General features: G+C 40.8%; 1 protein-coding gene across 1 annotated transcript in view; it reads left to right on the top strand.

The window, feature by feature from the left end:
- Positions 1–18,104, top strand: part of LOC130930607 (basal body-orientation factor 1-like) — a 51,015-nt gene that overhangs the window by 12,747 nt on the left and 20,164 nt on the right. The window contains exons 4-6 of the mRNA XM_057858570.1: positions 5,293–5,436; positions 5,507–5,587; positions 9,130–9,200. Coding sequence (XP_057714553.1) covers positions 5,293–5,436; positions 5,507–5,587; positions 9,130–9,200 — 296 coding nt within the window. The remainder of the gene's footprint in view (positions 1–5,292; positions 5,437–5,506; positions 5,588–9,129; positions 9,201–18,104) is intronic.

The raw sequence follows: 18,104 nt of genomic DNA, 5'->3' as shown, positions 1-18,104 counted from the left end.
TCCCCATCAAAATAGGCGTCTGAGGGTTTGGACACCATAAATCAGGAATTTGGATATATTCAACCAAACGATTCCACTTTAAAGAATTTAGCAAACGGAGCGACCGCATCGCTCTTGGAATGCTCGGATGTAAATCTGACTTTTAGCAGTCCGTATTTTATATGTAGATGGATGTACTAATGTAGGCCAACGCGACATGCGTAGCTATGGGAGGAATGATTTGGCCCAAATATGTAATCAAATGGGTGATAACCTCTCATTTAGTCATCTTGTACATGTTTGCGGGTGCGTGTTTTGCCAGCCTCTGATGATTTTGGTCTTTTGGTCACATTTTTCTTATACACGACCGCTTTTTTTGGTGGCATCTTGACATAACTGTGTTCAACTGATATGACCTTTAAGTTGGCGCACTCCTGCCGTGGTCGGAACCTCTGGGTACCTCGGGATACGATAAGATTTGCGATACAAATCTTTCTAGGATATTCTACGAAACAGCTAATAAGAAGAAAAACAAGCTATTTGTAATTTATCATTAGTAGACGTCTAAGCCATTTGAAGTGGGAGGGATGGCAGTTTACAGATATGAGCAGAATGGACATCATTGGCTGTCAGGGGCAGCCAATGCCAGGCAAGGAGTTCATTTTGGGGCATTTCATGTTATTTCCTGTTGATTTTCAGTCACTTACTTTTCCTTTTGGGGCATTTCCAAGACACTTCCTGTTTAGTTTGGATTGCTGAATAACAATGGTGTAGGTTTGCATAAGGACGGTAGGGACATAACACTCCTAACTTTTCAGGATGCTCAAATTCTCCCCACCTACTTTTAAGCAACGTTATTTGCATTATATAATGAGTTCAGTTATATAGGGCATTTAGATTGTCTTCCCATATTGTGTAAGGATAGAATTGACCCTACCATTATTAAATTAATTATTTTTTATTATGTTCAGACTTACATTCATCACTTTTCATTTGCTGAATGTGCCAGTCTATTTTTTTCCCCTCAAACGCACGTTTGACTGGCTAATGACTTCACACCCTGCCCTCCCAACACACACAGACTCATACGTACACTCACACAGCCCCGACAGATTCATGTCGACAACATGTCGCCTCGTCCAGCCCCTTCGAAGAAAAGGGATAATGGAAGTTTTTTTTTTCGGTCAGCAGCTGTAACTAATGTAAAAAGACGTCAATGTTGTGGAGGTTAGGGAAACCATTAATTTTGATCAGGTTTAGCATAATATTAAACTTTGGGAATTTGCTAACCTGCAAAACTACTGTGGTCATGCCACCCTCCACAAGGAACAAAGAAGTCAAGGTAGCTGTCCCTCATTTGGATCATTGTTTGCATTATGTGCATTACGGTAATGCAACGCGGTGTTCAGAGTGCAAGCCCTTTTATTAATAACAACGGGGAGCTATCCAAGAATGGTTCCACTTCAGGGGACACTGACATGAACATGAACTGACATGAAAAAATCTGTGAGATGAAATCACACATTAGAATTTTATGAGAGTACTTTGGTTCGAGTCTTGGGGTAGTCTAGTATGCCTCAGATGTAGATCGGTCCTTGGATATCTCAGATTTTTTTTCATTCATTTTTCCCAAATCACTTTTATATTACGTCACTTTAGTTTGAGTCTAGGGGTGCTCCAGTGTGCCCCAGAGGTAGACCCATTCTTGGATAGCTCCCCGTTTTTTTGTTTTTTGTTTTTAAAATAAAGGGACTTGCAGTAGTTTTTTAAAACAAAGTTTTGAATCAAACGTTGTACCACCTGAACCAATGCACATGAAAATTAGTATAAGTCAATACAAATTTATTTTGCATTGATCATTTAGCATAGCAATTAATTAGGTTCAAATTCATGACAAATGTAGCCCTGTTCCCTGTTCAAAAATCTGTTTGTCTTATTAATGTCCCGTCCCCAGCAAAAACTGTACATGCAAGTTGTCCTGTTATACCGTCCACACCAATGTTGAGACCAAACCAACGCCCTTGTTGAATCGGAAGTGATTCAAGAAATGCACAAAGTGACACCGAATGAAGAAGAAGTAGCCTGTAAATGCCCTAAAATAAACAGGAAGTGACCTGTAAATGCCCACAAAAGACATTGGTTTCAGTGCTATTGTCGGCGCTCGACGGGACGTCTATGGCTGTAAGTGGCAGCCAATCCCAGGCAAGTTAATTTTGGGGCATTTCACATCATTTCCTGCTGAAAAGGAGCTGACTCATGAATGTTCCCAAATCAATAGAACGTGACCCAAAATCAACAGAAAGCAACTTGTCAACAGTTTTGGCAATCTTACTTTAAAAAAGTAATTAGTTACAGTTACAAGTTACTTCTCCCAAAAAGTAATTGAGTTAGTAACTCAGTTACCTCATTGTATGAGTAATTAGTTACTCAGCAAAGTAACTAACGTTACCTTTCATGTTCTACATGTTATTACGTTATACATTTTATAACATATTTCACATAAAAGATGTTTATAATAACTTATTAAATGGAACATTTTTTTAAACCACCACACTTTTGACACTTTTTTTTTTCTTCACTGATATAAGAGTGTATCGGTATACAAACTTTAAAGGTTTTTCTGTTTGTCCTGTTGTACTGAACCCGCACCGAACCGTGACCCCCGTACCGAGGTACGTACTGAACCATGACTTGTGTGCAGGGCTGTCAATCGACTTGCAGGGGCCAGGGGACAACAGACCATTATAGGGCCCTCCCACACCACACCCCTGCCACCAGCTTGTCACGACAACACACGCAGTACTTCAACGTTTTGCAAGCAATGACAGTGTAAATTTTCAAATTATTTAATCTGAGATGGACAGTTAAATTTAACAGACCGTAATGTGATGTGACACAATATAAACAAAAAATTAACATCTATTGTCCCATGTAGGCTACAATACAATACAACTGAGAGTGCTATGCCTGCCTGCTAAGCAACAAAACAGTATTGCTAAACATCCTGTGCCTGCCCCTCCACATCCCTGGGGTTATCAAGCTCTCAAACAGTGATGCTCCTAGGTTTTTTGACAGCAAAGTCATTTATAACATCAGTGAAATCCAGTTTTTGAGCAAGCTCACGCTCAATGAAGAGCATGGTGTTACCGACATCTCCAAGGGGCCGCTGTCCCCTACAATATGACCGGCTGTGCAAAACAAAACAAAAAAAAATATGTATTTGAAATATTTAACATGTTAAAGTTTTTAAGTATATATCCAGTAGAACATCATATTTAATCATACAATGATTTAAACAAAGTAAATCTGTGAATGTAAAGTAAAATAAATTAAGGGTCATTCAGGGGCCCCTATGGTCCTGAGGCCCGGGACAACATACCCGGTCGCCCCCCCTGTAGACAGGCTTGCTTGTGTGTATCGTCACACCAGATATATTTTTCAATATGCAGGTGAGGCTCTAAATCTCCTGCCTTTGCTATTGTAGTTTTGATTAAAAAACATCACACAAGGTTCATAGATATGTCATTCAAGAAGTTTAGTGCAAGCGACTATCTTTTGGAACTACTTGGTGATGATAATGCACACCCAGCAGGAAAGCAGTACATTATTTTCAATGAATTGTACCCACCTGGATGCCACCAACTGTATGTAAAAAAACAGTTGCCTGAGAGTTTAAGATGACGCTCGCCACGCTAAACGAGAACGTGAATGCTATGCTAACGCTCTTAGCCACCTAGCCAAACATCATTGTGTTTGCAACGGCTTCACCCCGCTTCCCTCCTCCCCCTCCTGCTCTGCACTTTCCAGGGCAGGTAGGCAGGCGGATGTTTGACAAAATCAGACCAGTTGCGCCTAATTCAACCCATTTGTAGTAACGCGCCCCTTCACATCCTCAGTAACGGGAACGGTGTTGCAAAGATGGGAAAAGTAATTAATTAGATTACTCACTAGTGAAAGGTATAACACCGTGATTAAGAACACTACCTGTAATTGTAAATGCCTTCAAGACTGGCTGTGAATACTCTGGTTTCAATGCCATGAACGGTGTTAGACATCCAATCCAGTCAAAATGAATTGTATGTCTATCTCCGTCAATGGAAGCCAGTGAGCAAACATAGACACTATTCTAATGAAAGAGTTTGGTTGAAACCTGTTGGTTCCTGTTTTCCTTTTTAAACAGTGACACCTTTTTAATATATCGGTTCTCGGTGGGAGCATATCGATAACATTTTGGGCGACAAAGTATCGTGATTTTATAACCTTTTCGATATACGGAGATGCCTTTTTTTTCACGGTTTAATGGGGACCAGAACCCACCGCAATAAGTGAAAAACTGCGAAGTTGTGCCCCCAGCCCCCCCAAATAAACTTTTAATTTTTTGTGTTCAACGTATTTATTCAAGATTTAGCATTGAAAAGAGATATATATGTAAGACATGTTTTTTTTTCGCTTTTTCCCCTAAGTATAATAAAAAAAAAACTTTTATGAATATATATTTTTTTTTGATACTATTTTTTAGAAAAAACTTCTAATGTAATAATTACAATAAGTTTTAAGCATGTTACTGTCCCACCAAATTATTTTTTTAAAAAAAGAATGAAATGCTTGGCTTTATTAAATGTTTCATTAAGTAAATCCACTCAAATCCGCTCAAGCTGCTCACTTATGCACAAGGAGTTGCCACAGCAACTGTTTAACAAGTTAAACGATGATTGACGCATGCGGCGCTTTGAAGGTCTCTGGCAAGATCAAACATCAACGTCTTTCAATCATCGTTAACTTTAATTAGCAACTCCAGTGCACTCACTGCCTGACCATCAAAGGGCAGGAAGAGGGAGGGAGGGAGGGAGAGTGAGACTACGCGATCAGCTCGGGACAGCTCATCTGTAATTTTTCTTTTTAAATTGGAAATAAAATCCGAGATTGGACTGAGGGCGCAAAGTTTGGAGTGAAAAGTAGCGAGGGATCACAGTATAGTCACACCCCTACTGCTAAAGTGGTGGGATATGGTGCTCAAATACATTGGCCCCCAGTTGCTCACATTCATGGGAACATTTCTTTTGTGCAAACCACGATTTCAATGAAGTTGGAACAGTTGTAGAATTGTGTAATGTGTAAACAAAAATAGAACAAAACTATTTGCATATCTTTTTTTTCAACGTATATTCTCTACAATTTGAGAAGTCCATTTTCAAGTGTTTTGTTTTTTTCAATCATGGTAGTGTTTTGGTGTATGTTTTACACAACAATTACTGGAAATTGAGTTATTATTCAGACACATAAAAGTGAAAATATGTCTTTTACTTTCAACAGGTTGAACATTACACTCTTGAAATCAACGAGATGAAGGAGCTGTACCGAAAGCGAGCGAGTGAGTTTGAGACGATACAGGATGGAATGAGGAAGATCGAGGCATTCCAGACGAGGAAAGTTCAGATGGAACAAGAGCTCAGAGAAGTGCGTAACATTTTTTTTTTTTTTTAATTAGTCATGGCTGCAAAGCATAAGCATGATACTTGCATTGCAGACACGAAAAAGAATGGAACTCGCCGAGAAAGAGCACAGGGAAAACCGTGACGATATGGAGTGCCGATTTTTTCAAGAAAAGGTAAATTGTGAGCAGTGTCTGAACTAATGCCCTTACACTGATTACGTTACATAATGGAATGATTATTTGCTGTAACTTCTGTTACGAAATAAATTTTGGGATACAAAAGTCAAAAATATAGTATGGCTGGTACTCACAGCTCCTAAAGTTTATTGAATGTAACATAGGGTGGTAGGTGGGTCCCACACTTTTTCTCAATGGCGTGGCTCCCGGGGCGTGGTCTCCCCTCTGCCTGGGCTGCCGGCGGCGGGAGTGGGGGGAGGTTGGGGCTCCGATGTCGCGTTGCCCCGCGGCGGCTCCTCAGCATTCTCCTGCTTCCGCCGTCCCCTTTCTTCTCTGCCTGGGTATCCGCCCTATGCTCCGCCGCTGGACGCCGGTGTATTGGCTGGATGTCGCCTGCTCCGGCGGGGGACCCTGCCTTGCCCTGGGCTTGGTGGGCCGCTGGGGATCCCGGAGTGTGCTGTGCCGGTTGGGGGGCTGCGGCTGTGGCTCGTGGGCCGGGTGAGCGGACAGGGGTGGGGCGGGCGTGGGGCTGGTGGTGCATCCCCTCTTCCCATCCCTGAGGGCCGGTTGATGGGAGCACGGGTGGCCCGGGGGACCAACCTGGATCCCGGGGGGGTGCCGATAGCTCCTTTGCTGGGCTGCGGGAGGAGGGATGGACTATGCTGCGCTCCCGCTCCCCCGCCCGCCGTCCCTCCCCGGCCGGGCTGGGTGGGGGCCGTGGCCCTGGGTTGGCGCCTGCGCGTTGTCTCCACTCGTCTGCGGGGCTGTCGCATGTTTGATGGGGCTCGCGTGTGGCTGGATGTGATTTGGCACGCTCAGGTGGGGGGTCCCGGTGCCGGGACTGGTAGCATAGGGTCGGTTGCCAGCGGTCTTACACTCACAAGGGATTCACACGATTACTGGGTTCTAGATCACAGAGCTGATTTGTGTACACTATACCCCTCCCAATTACTTAGCTTATAGACTTCCCCACCCCTCCCCTTCTTTCCCTGGTCAGCAGCCCCCCCACATGGTGTCAACCAGAAATACATCTAGCTGATAATAACACCAACATATTAATAGTTACTGTAGGTGTTCTATGTATTTCTTGTTGTTGTGTTTCTTCTCTCTCTCCTTCTTTTCTTCTGTTCCCTCATAACCCCTTCTTGTTCGTGATGATAGTTGTGATAGATAAAAGATATGTTGAATGATCACAATAGGAGTAAGTCATACTGTCAATGTGAAACATTAAAACTGTTCGGACCAACCTGACACTTAAGACTTCCATTGTCCGCGTCAAACAGCTGAACAGGACAGGTTTAATAAAAATTTTAAAAAAACAATGTAACATACTTATAGCTGTTCTGCCATTGGCTATTGCCTAGCATTCCTGGCATTGGCTAAGAAGGACCTCTACTGTATATGTGTGTATCACAGCGTCCTCTTCATTCGCCCTTTGCATTCTGACAGCTTTTCTTGAGTGTATTAACTTTTATTCTTTACTCTATTCTTTGTTTTTTTACATTACGCACAACTCTGATTTTATGTTTATTGAACAATAATCTAATTGTAGTATGTATTTGTTACATGTTTTGATGCATTTTAATGCATTATGAGAGCTTTATGGGGGGGGGGGGGGGGGGGGGGACTTGGGCATTTACATGGCAAACGCATCTCTATGTAAAGAATTTTCAGGTTACCAAACTAATTCCAGAACGAATTCATTTCGTAAGTAGAGGGAACAATGTACAAGGAAAAAAGTATTCGTTGAAAAGAATACCGTAATTTCCCGAATATAAGGCGCACCCGTGTATAACGCGCACCCCAAATTTACTTGTAAAATCTAGGGGAAATTATTGTACCCTTGTATAACGCGCACCCTAATTTTAGCACCAATAAATAGAAGAATACAAGAAAACAGAGCTCGTGTACAGATACAGAAATGCCATTTTACTGACTGGTGAAACACAGCACAAGCAAAGCACATTGGTAGTTCAAAACATTACCGTAAACTGATAATATGTACGGTAATAATATGATCTGATAACTTCTTGAACTCACCAGAATCCAGGAGAAAACAAAACAGATGTGACTTTTCTTAAAGGCTGCTGTAAAAATTGCTCGTTTCATCATGATGAATAAATGTTTCCTCCATGGATTGATACAGTAAAATGAAAGTGAGAACGTAAGTCGGAAATACGAGAGAGCTCATCGCTGTCGACACGACAGTAACAATAGGAACTGTTGTTATTTGGGTTTCAGTTTCCCGAGGGACAGATATAGTTGACGGACACAGGAAGTCTGTGTTGTTACGTTTGTTATGGTCCGAGTTGCGGAGCTGTAATAAACGTTGACTCAAATGAATTCAAGACACTAAATTCTGTGCTTTATGAAGAGTGAAAAAAGCAGAATTTAACACCGACGAAATCATTCAGCCGATCAGAGTGAAGTATTACCGAAACAAAATGGTGACATCACATATCGTAATGGTCGGCAACGGATCACCACATGCGTTTCTTCAATACAACATGGCCGTGTCAATTAAAAAAAAAATCATTTTTTGTAAATATATATATATATACATATATATTTCTGTCTCCATCCATGTACCCGTTTATAATGCACACCATGATTTTACCAGTTGATTTTGGGGGGGGAAAAAAAGCGTTATATTCGGGAAATTACGGTACCTATGTAATGAGCAACATTGTGAGTAACTGCTACCGCAGCTTTCAAAAGACTGAACATTTCAGCAAACAACGGTCGCTTCTCGGGGACATTCCGATATATCCATTGTTTTGCGGACCTTGGATCCAACATTTCCTCTCCGTCGTCTGTTTTGCCTCTTTTTTTGATCATTGTCGACGAATAAATGTCAACCTGTTTTCGGTGAGCCTCCTTTAAACCGTTCAAAATGGAGTCAGTACAAAGGGTTAACACCAGAGTGGACGCGCGGAAGTTTGCCCTCTCGGAAGACTTACTGGGGCTGCGCCAGTGGAACACCATCTAGTTCGGCTGTTGCTGTTCCAGCGCTTTCAAAAGACTGAACATTTTAGCGAACAACGGTCGCTTCTCAGGGACATTCCGATATATCCGTTGTTTTGCGGACCTTGGATCCAACATTGTCTCTCTGTCGTTTGTTTTGCCTTGTTTTTTTGACCATTGTCGAAGAATAAATTGTCAACCTGTTTTCGGTGAGCCTTCTTTAAACTGTTCAAAATGGAGTCAGTACAAAGGGGTTAACACCGGAGTGGACGCGCGGGAGATTGCCCTCCCGGCCGACTTGCTGGGGCTGCGCCAGCGGAACGCCATCTGGTTCAGCTGTCGCTGCTCCAGCGGCTTGGTCGGGAGGCCGAATTCCTTCAAAATGTAATGTGTTACTACCCACCATTGTCAAAATGTACATAAGGTAGCCGTTTTTGTGGGGAAAAAAAGTTGGCTTTAGTTTTAGAATTAATGTTGTGAAATGTTCATACTATTTCTACCCTTGCAGCAAACTTCTCAAAGAAAAAGGAAGCATTCATTTAATTGGAGGTAATAAAGAGTGAAATTCTCTGCAGGCTCGACTGGAGAAGGACGCTGAGCAAACGATAGCGCAGGTGGAGGAGCAAGCCCACCGTGAAGCCATTTTGTGAGTTTTCCCGCTGACGTCCTAATTTTAATCTTCTCCTGCATTTTCAGAACCAAAGAACAACTTTTGGGTCTTTCAAATATATCATTTAAAATTGCAATGTTGTTTCTGAGCCACGCTGGTTGCTCATGTGCTCGATAGTGGACCAAGCCAACAATCACATCCCACACATCCCTGTGTGAGGCCCAGTCTGGTCAATGAGCTCACACTTGACCTAAAAAAAAAACAACAACGACCACGGAAACAATTTTATTTTCCTATTATTTTCTATAATAGGTCTCAACATTATTATTTAGTCTCGCAAAATGTCAGATGTTTTCTGCTTATTATTTCAGCATCTAAGCAATTTAACGAGGTGAAGAAGCTGCTCACACGTTTGCTTAAAATAAGTAGGCTTATTTTCAGCTAGCTATTTTTCTTATTTCAAGAAATCTGAGTAAAATTTACTTGAAGGACTGGCAGATCATTTCACTAGATTCACACTGAAAACAAGTTTTCAGTTTTATAGTGCCTGTGACAGCATAAGAAAATTCTTAAATCGCATTATTATGTGAATGAGAATAATATTTTGAGATGATTCGACTATATACAACAATTTGGCAAAGCGCAGATGATGAGAAATTAGTCTTTTAATCTGCCGTTTAGCCCCGCCTGTCATTATAACGCTCTAGTGTCCCCAGCTGGATGATGATGTCAGCAGGTTCACAATTTCATCTGATTTAGAATTCACACATTCAGAACGAGGATAATACTACAGAGAGCAGCAAAATGTCATGATTGTTTCAATCTCTCTACTACAATATTTTTACAGGATATTTTTTTTATCGAGGTATTTTTCCCCAATTGCTTAATAAATGGTATGACAAATAACAGTCTTGTGCTAAACGGAATATGAAATATTAAAAATGCATTTATTCAGTACTACAGGGCAAAATTACTGCATAATGGTCAAAACTGCCGACTTCCTCCTCTCCCCAACGGTATTTTATGCCACAGGAGTTAGTCCGACTTTTGTCATTTCCCTGACCCGGCTTCGGAGACTGAGGAAAGAGTTAAAAGAAACAGGAGATGTGAGAGCCAGCTGACATGCTAACCTGAACCAAGCGGCTTTTCCCAGTCTTATTCTCGCCTTTCGAAAATGAAAACTCACACAAAATTACCCCAACCCCTCACGGTGGCGTGGTTGATTGTCTTCACCGATCGGCCAGCCCCCGGCGGCCAGCACCCTCCCTGGTGTAGCAACAAAAGCCTGCAGCACATTGGCCTTGTGTTACGCAAAAAATAAACGAATTAATCCGCAAAATCAGCTGAATCCGCAGTCCTTCTGCATGCTATAGTAATGGCTGTATTGTGAAGAAAATCTTTACCGCTGATCATATTCGTCTCTTTCCTCAACCCGAGACTCGAGCCGGAAGTCACTCTTTTCATGGCGGGGGATAGTGTTGTATCGGTCGCGAACGATTCGTTCTTTTTGAACGAATTGTTTGTGTGAACGAGACCGAACTAATCACCATCTGCACTGATTCGTTCTATGAAGTTGGTGCTTGTTCACTGCGTGGGAGGGCGTTGAGCAAGCGGCAGCGTCTTCTGACATCGCACACGACCAATCAGACGCCAGCCTCATCGCAGGCAGGGGAGGGACCGGAAACAGAATCAGGGCGTATGTCACTCACTTCCACGTGTGGCCAATGAGCAGCCAGCGTGCAGGCAGGGGGGCAAGACTGAGTTTTGTCACTTCCCGTTCAGTGACTCGGTCCTCCGGCTCCTGACCTAGCTTGCTGCTAACTTGTCTTTCCAGTAATGACTATGCGGTGAACGAATCAAAAAATGAAAGGAAAGGACTTTGTCACATATTTGTTAACGTGGAGCCTATCAAATGCAGCTCAAAAAGACAAAAACACCACACAAATCTAGCGAGCATGGTTTAGTGTACTACTTTTCTCAACAGACTCGCGACTACCTATTACGACATACTATCAAATTTACAGTAATTTAAAACACGGGTAACTACGAAGCAAGCAAAAGCTGAGCTGCGGTCGCGTGACGGCAATGAAGGGGGCAAAGAACTGTCACTATATGGAGGCTTCATGGCAGCGATATTTACCTCATATGTGCACAGAAAAAAAGAATATTTAGTATGATCACCATAATACTGATTTACAATGAAACGGTATATACATGTCCATTTTTTCCAAGTGTTTTATTTTTTTTTTTTTCGTGTCAGGTGTTGGTTGGTTTGACAAATTATGTCAATCCGTCCATCATGTGCTACTCAAGCGCCCCAAAACAACGCACATGGACACGGGAGATGTCGCAATATGTCTACATTTTTCTTAACAGACTAATGAGAGTAGAAAGGCGATATCGTAAAGAGCAAACAATTATTTCTCGTCAGCATTTGACGATCTGAGATGCGGGGACGACAGGGGAGCTGACCGGATTATTTTATTTATTAATACCAGTGCAAAAATTCAATCCGATCACCATAATACTGATTTGCAATGAAACTGTATATACATATCAATTTTTTCCGAGTGTTTTATTTTTTTTTTTCGTGTCAGAGCGTGTCGGTTGGTTTGACAAATTATGTCAATCCGTCCATCATGCGCTACTCAAGCGCCCCAAAACAACGCACGCGGACACGGGAGATGTCGCAATATGTCTACATTTTTCTTAACAGACTAATGAGGGTAGAAAGGCGACATCGTAAAGAGCAAGCAATCATTTCTCTTCAGCATTTGACGAGCTGAGATGCGGGGACGACAGGGGAGTTGACCGGATTATTTTATTTATTAATACCAGTGCAAAAATTCAATACGATCATCTTAATACTGATTTGCAATTAAACTCAAATATCAAAATGTAGTATTGTCTTTATTTCAGAGCAGCACATTCGACAACTAGCTATTTACACTTATAGTTTTAACAATAGTGACTAAAAATAATAGTGATGAGCATAAAAACAAAAATACAACAGAGCGAGAGGTAAATATGATGTGTTGGTCGTTCCATATTTATAAATTAAACTTTCGATTTATTTTTATTTTCGTGACAGCAAGCATGCTGCGTTAAATGTGATCAAGAACATGCTAAAGAAAGTCCGTGCGCCCCCGACCCCAACCCCCCGCTCCCCCCACAAAAGGAAAATGTTTAACCGTGTCCTCAATCGAAATGCAAGCACGAGCCATGACTTTGAGCCTATAGAACTAGGACAGACGGCGCGGAAGTTCTCCTTCGCTTTTGCAGCAGCGGGAGGGAGGGAGACGAGGCTGTCTGTGTCGCTTTTGCAGCAGCGGGAGGGAGGGAGACGAGGCTGTCTGTGAAAGCAGAATGATATTGCCTGTCACTCATTACTGAAACTACGACGAGTGGTCAATGTGTGCAAGAGAGGGAGGGACCAAGAATGTCACTTCCCGTTCAGTTATACTGCGAAGCGGTCTTTGGTGATTCGTTCGGCAACGTCACTTCCCGTTCACTAACCGAACGATTCATTTGGGCGAGGAGGGAGATGAGGGGGGCGAACGATTCGTTGAACGATTCGTTTGAACGAATCTTTTTACTGAACGATCCGGAATGGATTCGGTTACTCAAGTGAACGACAAATCCCGTCACTAGCGGGGGATTCAAAAAATTTAATAACTCTATCGATCGCTTCCACACACATCCAAGCGGTCCGTGTCATTCAGGAGCATAAAATACCGCATGTAATATGAAATAAACATACTTTTTTTGTGTCACAGGCACTTTAAGGAGGTGTGTTTTTGCAGTTTATATGTATTGGTTCAGGTGAAACACCCTTTGATTCAAACCTTTGTTTTCAAAAACTACGAAAGAAACATTTAGTAAACTTCCAGAATAAATATCTGGATTTTATTTGCAAATTTTAAAATTGCAATATTTGAACATAAATTATGTTATCATATCCAAGAATGATAAAAACTTATTCATAATCTCTTAACTAGTCAGGAAGCAAGAAATAGACAATTGTCTTAAAGCGGAAGTTCAGGATTTTTGACATTAGGTTTAATCTTCGAGTTAGCGGGGGTTTAGTTAGTTGGTGGAGTAGATTTCAACAAATTCTGTTTCATTCGCAAGTTATTTATTAGTTTCAGGGCTCCGGAGTAGCTAAACTAGCGCGAGTCAACTGCACCATTATAGCAGGCCAAAAAAAAAGCGATACAGATCTACGAACAGATCCAACATGGTCAAATAAATTCAAAACCCAGATCATTGTTTCAAAACACCCATGCAGCCAAAACAATGTCACACCAAACTGGCATAATTCATTTCATTCTGCAGGACTATTTTTTTTAGATGCGTAATACGACCCCAATAAAGAGGAGTGCTTTCTCATGTGCAGAGAAAGCATTCATTCATTCATTCATTCATGCTTTGGTCACTCGTTCTCACGCTGCATTCGAGGAAGGTGGGAAGTCGGAATTATGCCGCTCAGAGATACCAGTTGCGACCTTAAAGCATTATAAGTGAATATAAACAGCAAAGATGGCTGATCGCCACAAGTTTTTTTTTTTTTTTTTGGCCTTCAAAAGACTTTTTGACCTCCAGCAAACCTGACTTCTCATAAGCGGTCAAATAGTGGAGAAGTAGTAATGATATTTTTCCATATCAGTAGTTGGAAACTCTGACTTCCCACTTTCCTCAAATGCAGCATCAGTCTGCTGAGTTAACTGACGGCCAGCAACATGGCGAAATGTGCATTTAGAGGCTGTGGAAACGGGCAAAGGAAGTTTTCGACAAATTCCCTATGAAGAACGAGGAATAATATAAACTGGTTACTTGCTGCTGGCTCCGACATAAAAAATCAGCGGTGAAAAAAAGAAACGATGTTATATCACTCCGCCCTGCTCCTCTGCAGAGCTTCTGGATTACAAATGTTGCTGTTCATACTGCAATTATTGACATGCAATGGTAAGTTTCAATAATTTTATCTTAAAAACGTAGCCAACACTATTGATTGCATGGGTCATCGATAATTTTCATGTATGCATATGTTCTTTTTTATTGGCATGCTATGATGGTGCCATTGACTCACACTAGCTTAGCCACTCCGGAGCCCTGAAACTAACAAATAACTTGCAAATGAAATGGAATTTGTTGAAATCAACTCCACAAACTAACTAAACCCCCGCTAACTCGAAGATTAAGCCTAATGTCAAAAATCCTGAACTTCTGCTTCAAGACCACTCAACATTGTATGTCAGGAATAAAGAAATTAAATATAACTGAAAAAACTTCTTAGTCAGTGAATAACAAAAATAAATAAAAAATGGAGCCTGTCTTCAGGTTAAACACCACTGCTTTTGTCTACAAGCACAGCCAAACGCAGCAAAAAGCTTCTTTGGGCTGCTTTAAGACCACATAAAAAAATTGGGGATAAGGGGGTAAACCTTGGTTCACTACATTTCTCACAGTTTAATTAATGTTAACAGTAGAAAAGTATTGGCACCCCTGCAATTCTGTCAGATAATTCTGAATTTATCCCAGAAAAAGATTGCAATTACAAATGTTTTGGTAGTAACCTCTTCATTTATTTAACTTGCAATGAAAAAACACAAAAGAGAATGGGGGGAAAAATTAAATCATTATCATTTTACACAAAACTCCAAAAATGGGCCAGACGAAAGTATTGGCACCCTCAGCCTAATACTTGGTACCTCAACCTTTGGACAAAATAACTGAACAGCCGCTCCCAGTAGCCATCAGTGAGTTTCTTACAATGCTCTGCTGGAATTTTAGACGATTCTTCTTTGGTCAACTGCTCCAGGTATCTGAGATTTTAAGGGGGCCTTCAAACTGCCATTTTCAGATCTCGCCACATGTGTTCTATGGGATTCAGGTCTGGACTCATTGCTGGACACTTTAGAGGTCTCCAGTGCTTTCTCTCAAACACTTTTCTAGTGCTTTTTGAAGTGTGTGTTGGGTCATTTTCCTGTTGGAAGACCCATGACCTCTGAGGGAGACCCAGCTTTCTAACACTGGGTCCTACATTATGCTGCAAAATTTGTTGGTAGTCTTCAGACTTCATAATGCCATGCACACGGTCAAGGAGTCCAGTGCCAGACGTAGCAAAGCAACCTCAAACCATCAGGGAACCATGTTTGACTGTGGGGACCTTGTTCTTTTCTTTGAAGGCCTTGTTTTTTTCCCCTGTAATCCTTATGTTGATGTCTTTTCCCAAAAAGCTCTACTTTTGTCTCATCTGACCAGACAACATTCTCAGGTAAGCTTTGGCCAACTGCAGCCTGGCTTTTTTATGTCTCTGGGTCAGAAGTGGGGTCTTCCTGGGTATCCTATGATAGAGTCCCTTTTCATTCAGATGCCGACGGATAGTACGGGTTGACACTGTTGTACCCTCGGACTGCGGGACAGCTTGAACTTGTTTGGATATTAGTCGAGGTTCCACCATCTTTCATTGAAATCTCTCGTCAATTTTTCTTTTCCGTCCACATCTATAGAGGTTAGCCCCAGTGCCATGGGCTTTACACTTATTGATGACACTGCGCACGGTAGACACAGTAACATATAGGTCTTTGGAGATGGACTTGTAGCCTTGAAATTGCCCATGCTTCCTCACACTTTTGCTTCTCAAGTCCTCAGACAGTTCTTTGGTCTTTTTTCTTTTCTCCATGCTCAATGTGGTACACACAAGAACACAAGACAGAGGTTAAGTCAACTTTAATCCATTCTAATTGGCTGCAAGTGTGATTTAATTGCCACCACCTATTATGTGCACATGTTAGTAACAGGTGCTGTTAATTACACAAATTAGAGAAGCTGATTTTTCAAAAGGTGCCAATACTTTTGTCCGGCCCATTTTTGAAGTTTTGTGTAAAATGATCATGATTTAATTAATTTAAATTCTCTTTTGTGTTTTTCATTGCAAACAAAGTAAATGAAAATATTACTACCAAACCATTTGTAATTGCAATCATTTTCTGGGAGAAATTGAGAATTAACTGACAGAATTGCAGATGGTGCCAATACTTTTGGCCAGCAGTGTAAATGTTATGCTAACTCTGATGCAGGTCGGACTTTCAGTAGTAAAATTTGTGGTGTGTTCCCCGCCTCCACGACATAGTTACATTATTTACAGTGGCTACTGTGCCAGAAAAAAAACTTCTAATATTCCTCGACTTCAAAGGAGGCGGAGGAGGCAACATTTTTGTATTAGTGTCAGGACTGTGATTGTGTGTGCTTGTGGGAGCGTGTCAAGTCATCAGCCAATTAAACGTGCGTTTGAGGAAAAAAATGGACTGGCACATTCAGCAAGTGAAAAGGGGTCAATGTAAGTCTGAACATAATGAAAGTACTGTAATTCACTTAATCATGGTTGGGTCAAGTCTATCCTTACAACAAATGGAAAGACAACCTAAATGATCTCTCTAACTGAAGTCATTATATCATGCAAATAAGGTTGCTTAGAAGTTGGTGGGGACAATCTGAGCCTCCTGAAAAGTTGGTAGTGTTATATCCCTACCGTCCCGATGCAAACCTATGCCCTTGCCTGAAATACCCCCAAATCAACAGAAAAAAAATGTAATATCTACCAGAAGTGATTCCAAAATCCCCCCAAATGGAAGTGAGGTAATATCAACAGGAAGTGACCCCAAATTGCCACAAACTTGACAGGAAGTGACGTAATATCAACAAGAAGTGATGTAATATCAACAGTAAATGACTCCGAAATGCCCCTAAACCAACAGGAGGTGCCCCAGTTTATATGTCTACTTCTCCACAATGATGATCATTACCGTAATGTGTAATATTACATGTTTTTAGACAATATTTACTGTAAATAAAATATTAGGGAGCTCAAACTGTTGATCATCGTGGCACTATGCATAGACTTCATAATGATATTGATGCCCAATTAGTAGGGGGCCTGCATTGTTGGCGTGGCCGTCAAAAATGACCGAGTATGAGTAAATTCTTAAATCCCTGAATTCTTTATAAATATGGACATAAAACAGTCTTGGTGCTTGGTTAAAAGCAAAAAAAAAAAAAAGTGCAGTAAGCATTTATGTTACGTAAATATGTCGAAATATGATACTAGTCTGTCAGTCAATGTGGCAGCAGCCATCTGTAAACAGAGCTTTTTTGGTGAAAAATATTGTGAATATATATATATATATATATATATATATATATATATATATATATATATATATATACATACAGTATTAGGGCTGTCAAACGAATACAATTTTTAATCGAGTTAATTACAGCTTAAAAATTCATTAATCGTAATTAATCGCAATTCAAACCATCTATAAAATATACCATATTTTTCTGTAAATTATTGTTGGAATGGAAAGATAAGGTACAAGACAGATATATACATTCAAGATACGGTAGATAAGTACTGTATTTGTTTATTATAACAATAAATCAACAAGATGCCATTAACATTATTAGCATTCTCTTAAAGCGATCCATGGATAGAAAGACTTGTAGTTCTTAAAAGATAAATGTTAGTACAAGTTATAGAAATTTTATATTAAAACCCCTCTTAATGTTTTTGTTTTATTCAAATTTGTAAAATTTTCAATCAAAAAATAAAGTAGTAGTTCGCTATTGTTGATGTCAATAATTACACCATGCTCACTCATGGTACTAACCCATAAAATCAGTTGGACCCAAGCGCCAGCAGAGGGAGCCAAACACCCAAAAACAAGTAATAAGCGTACATTACACTGTACTGTCATTTTAGTCTGAGCGGGACATGTGCGTTAATTGCGTCAAATATTTTAACGCGATTAATTTAAAAAATTAATTACCGCCCGTTAACGCGATAATTTTGACAGCCCTAATACAGTATATATATATATATAACAGAAACGGTAACAGTGGAAGTCAGATACCTTTGTAATTCTTTTCAGGTCA

The sequence above is a fragment of the Corythoichthys intestinalis genome, chromosome 15 (genome assembly GCF_030265065.1).
Source record: "Corythoichthys intestinalis isolate RoL2023-P3 chromosome 15, ASM3026506v1, whole genome shotgun sequence".
In the NCBI taxonomy this organism is placed as follows: domain Eukaryota; kingdom Metazoa; phylum Chordata; class Actinopteri; order Syngnathiformes; family Syngnathidae; genus Corythoichthys; species Corythoichthys intestinalis.
This window is presented reverse-complemented; position numbering and strand designations above follow the sequence as displayed.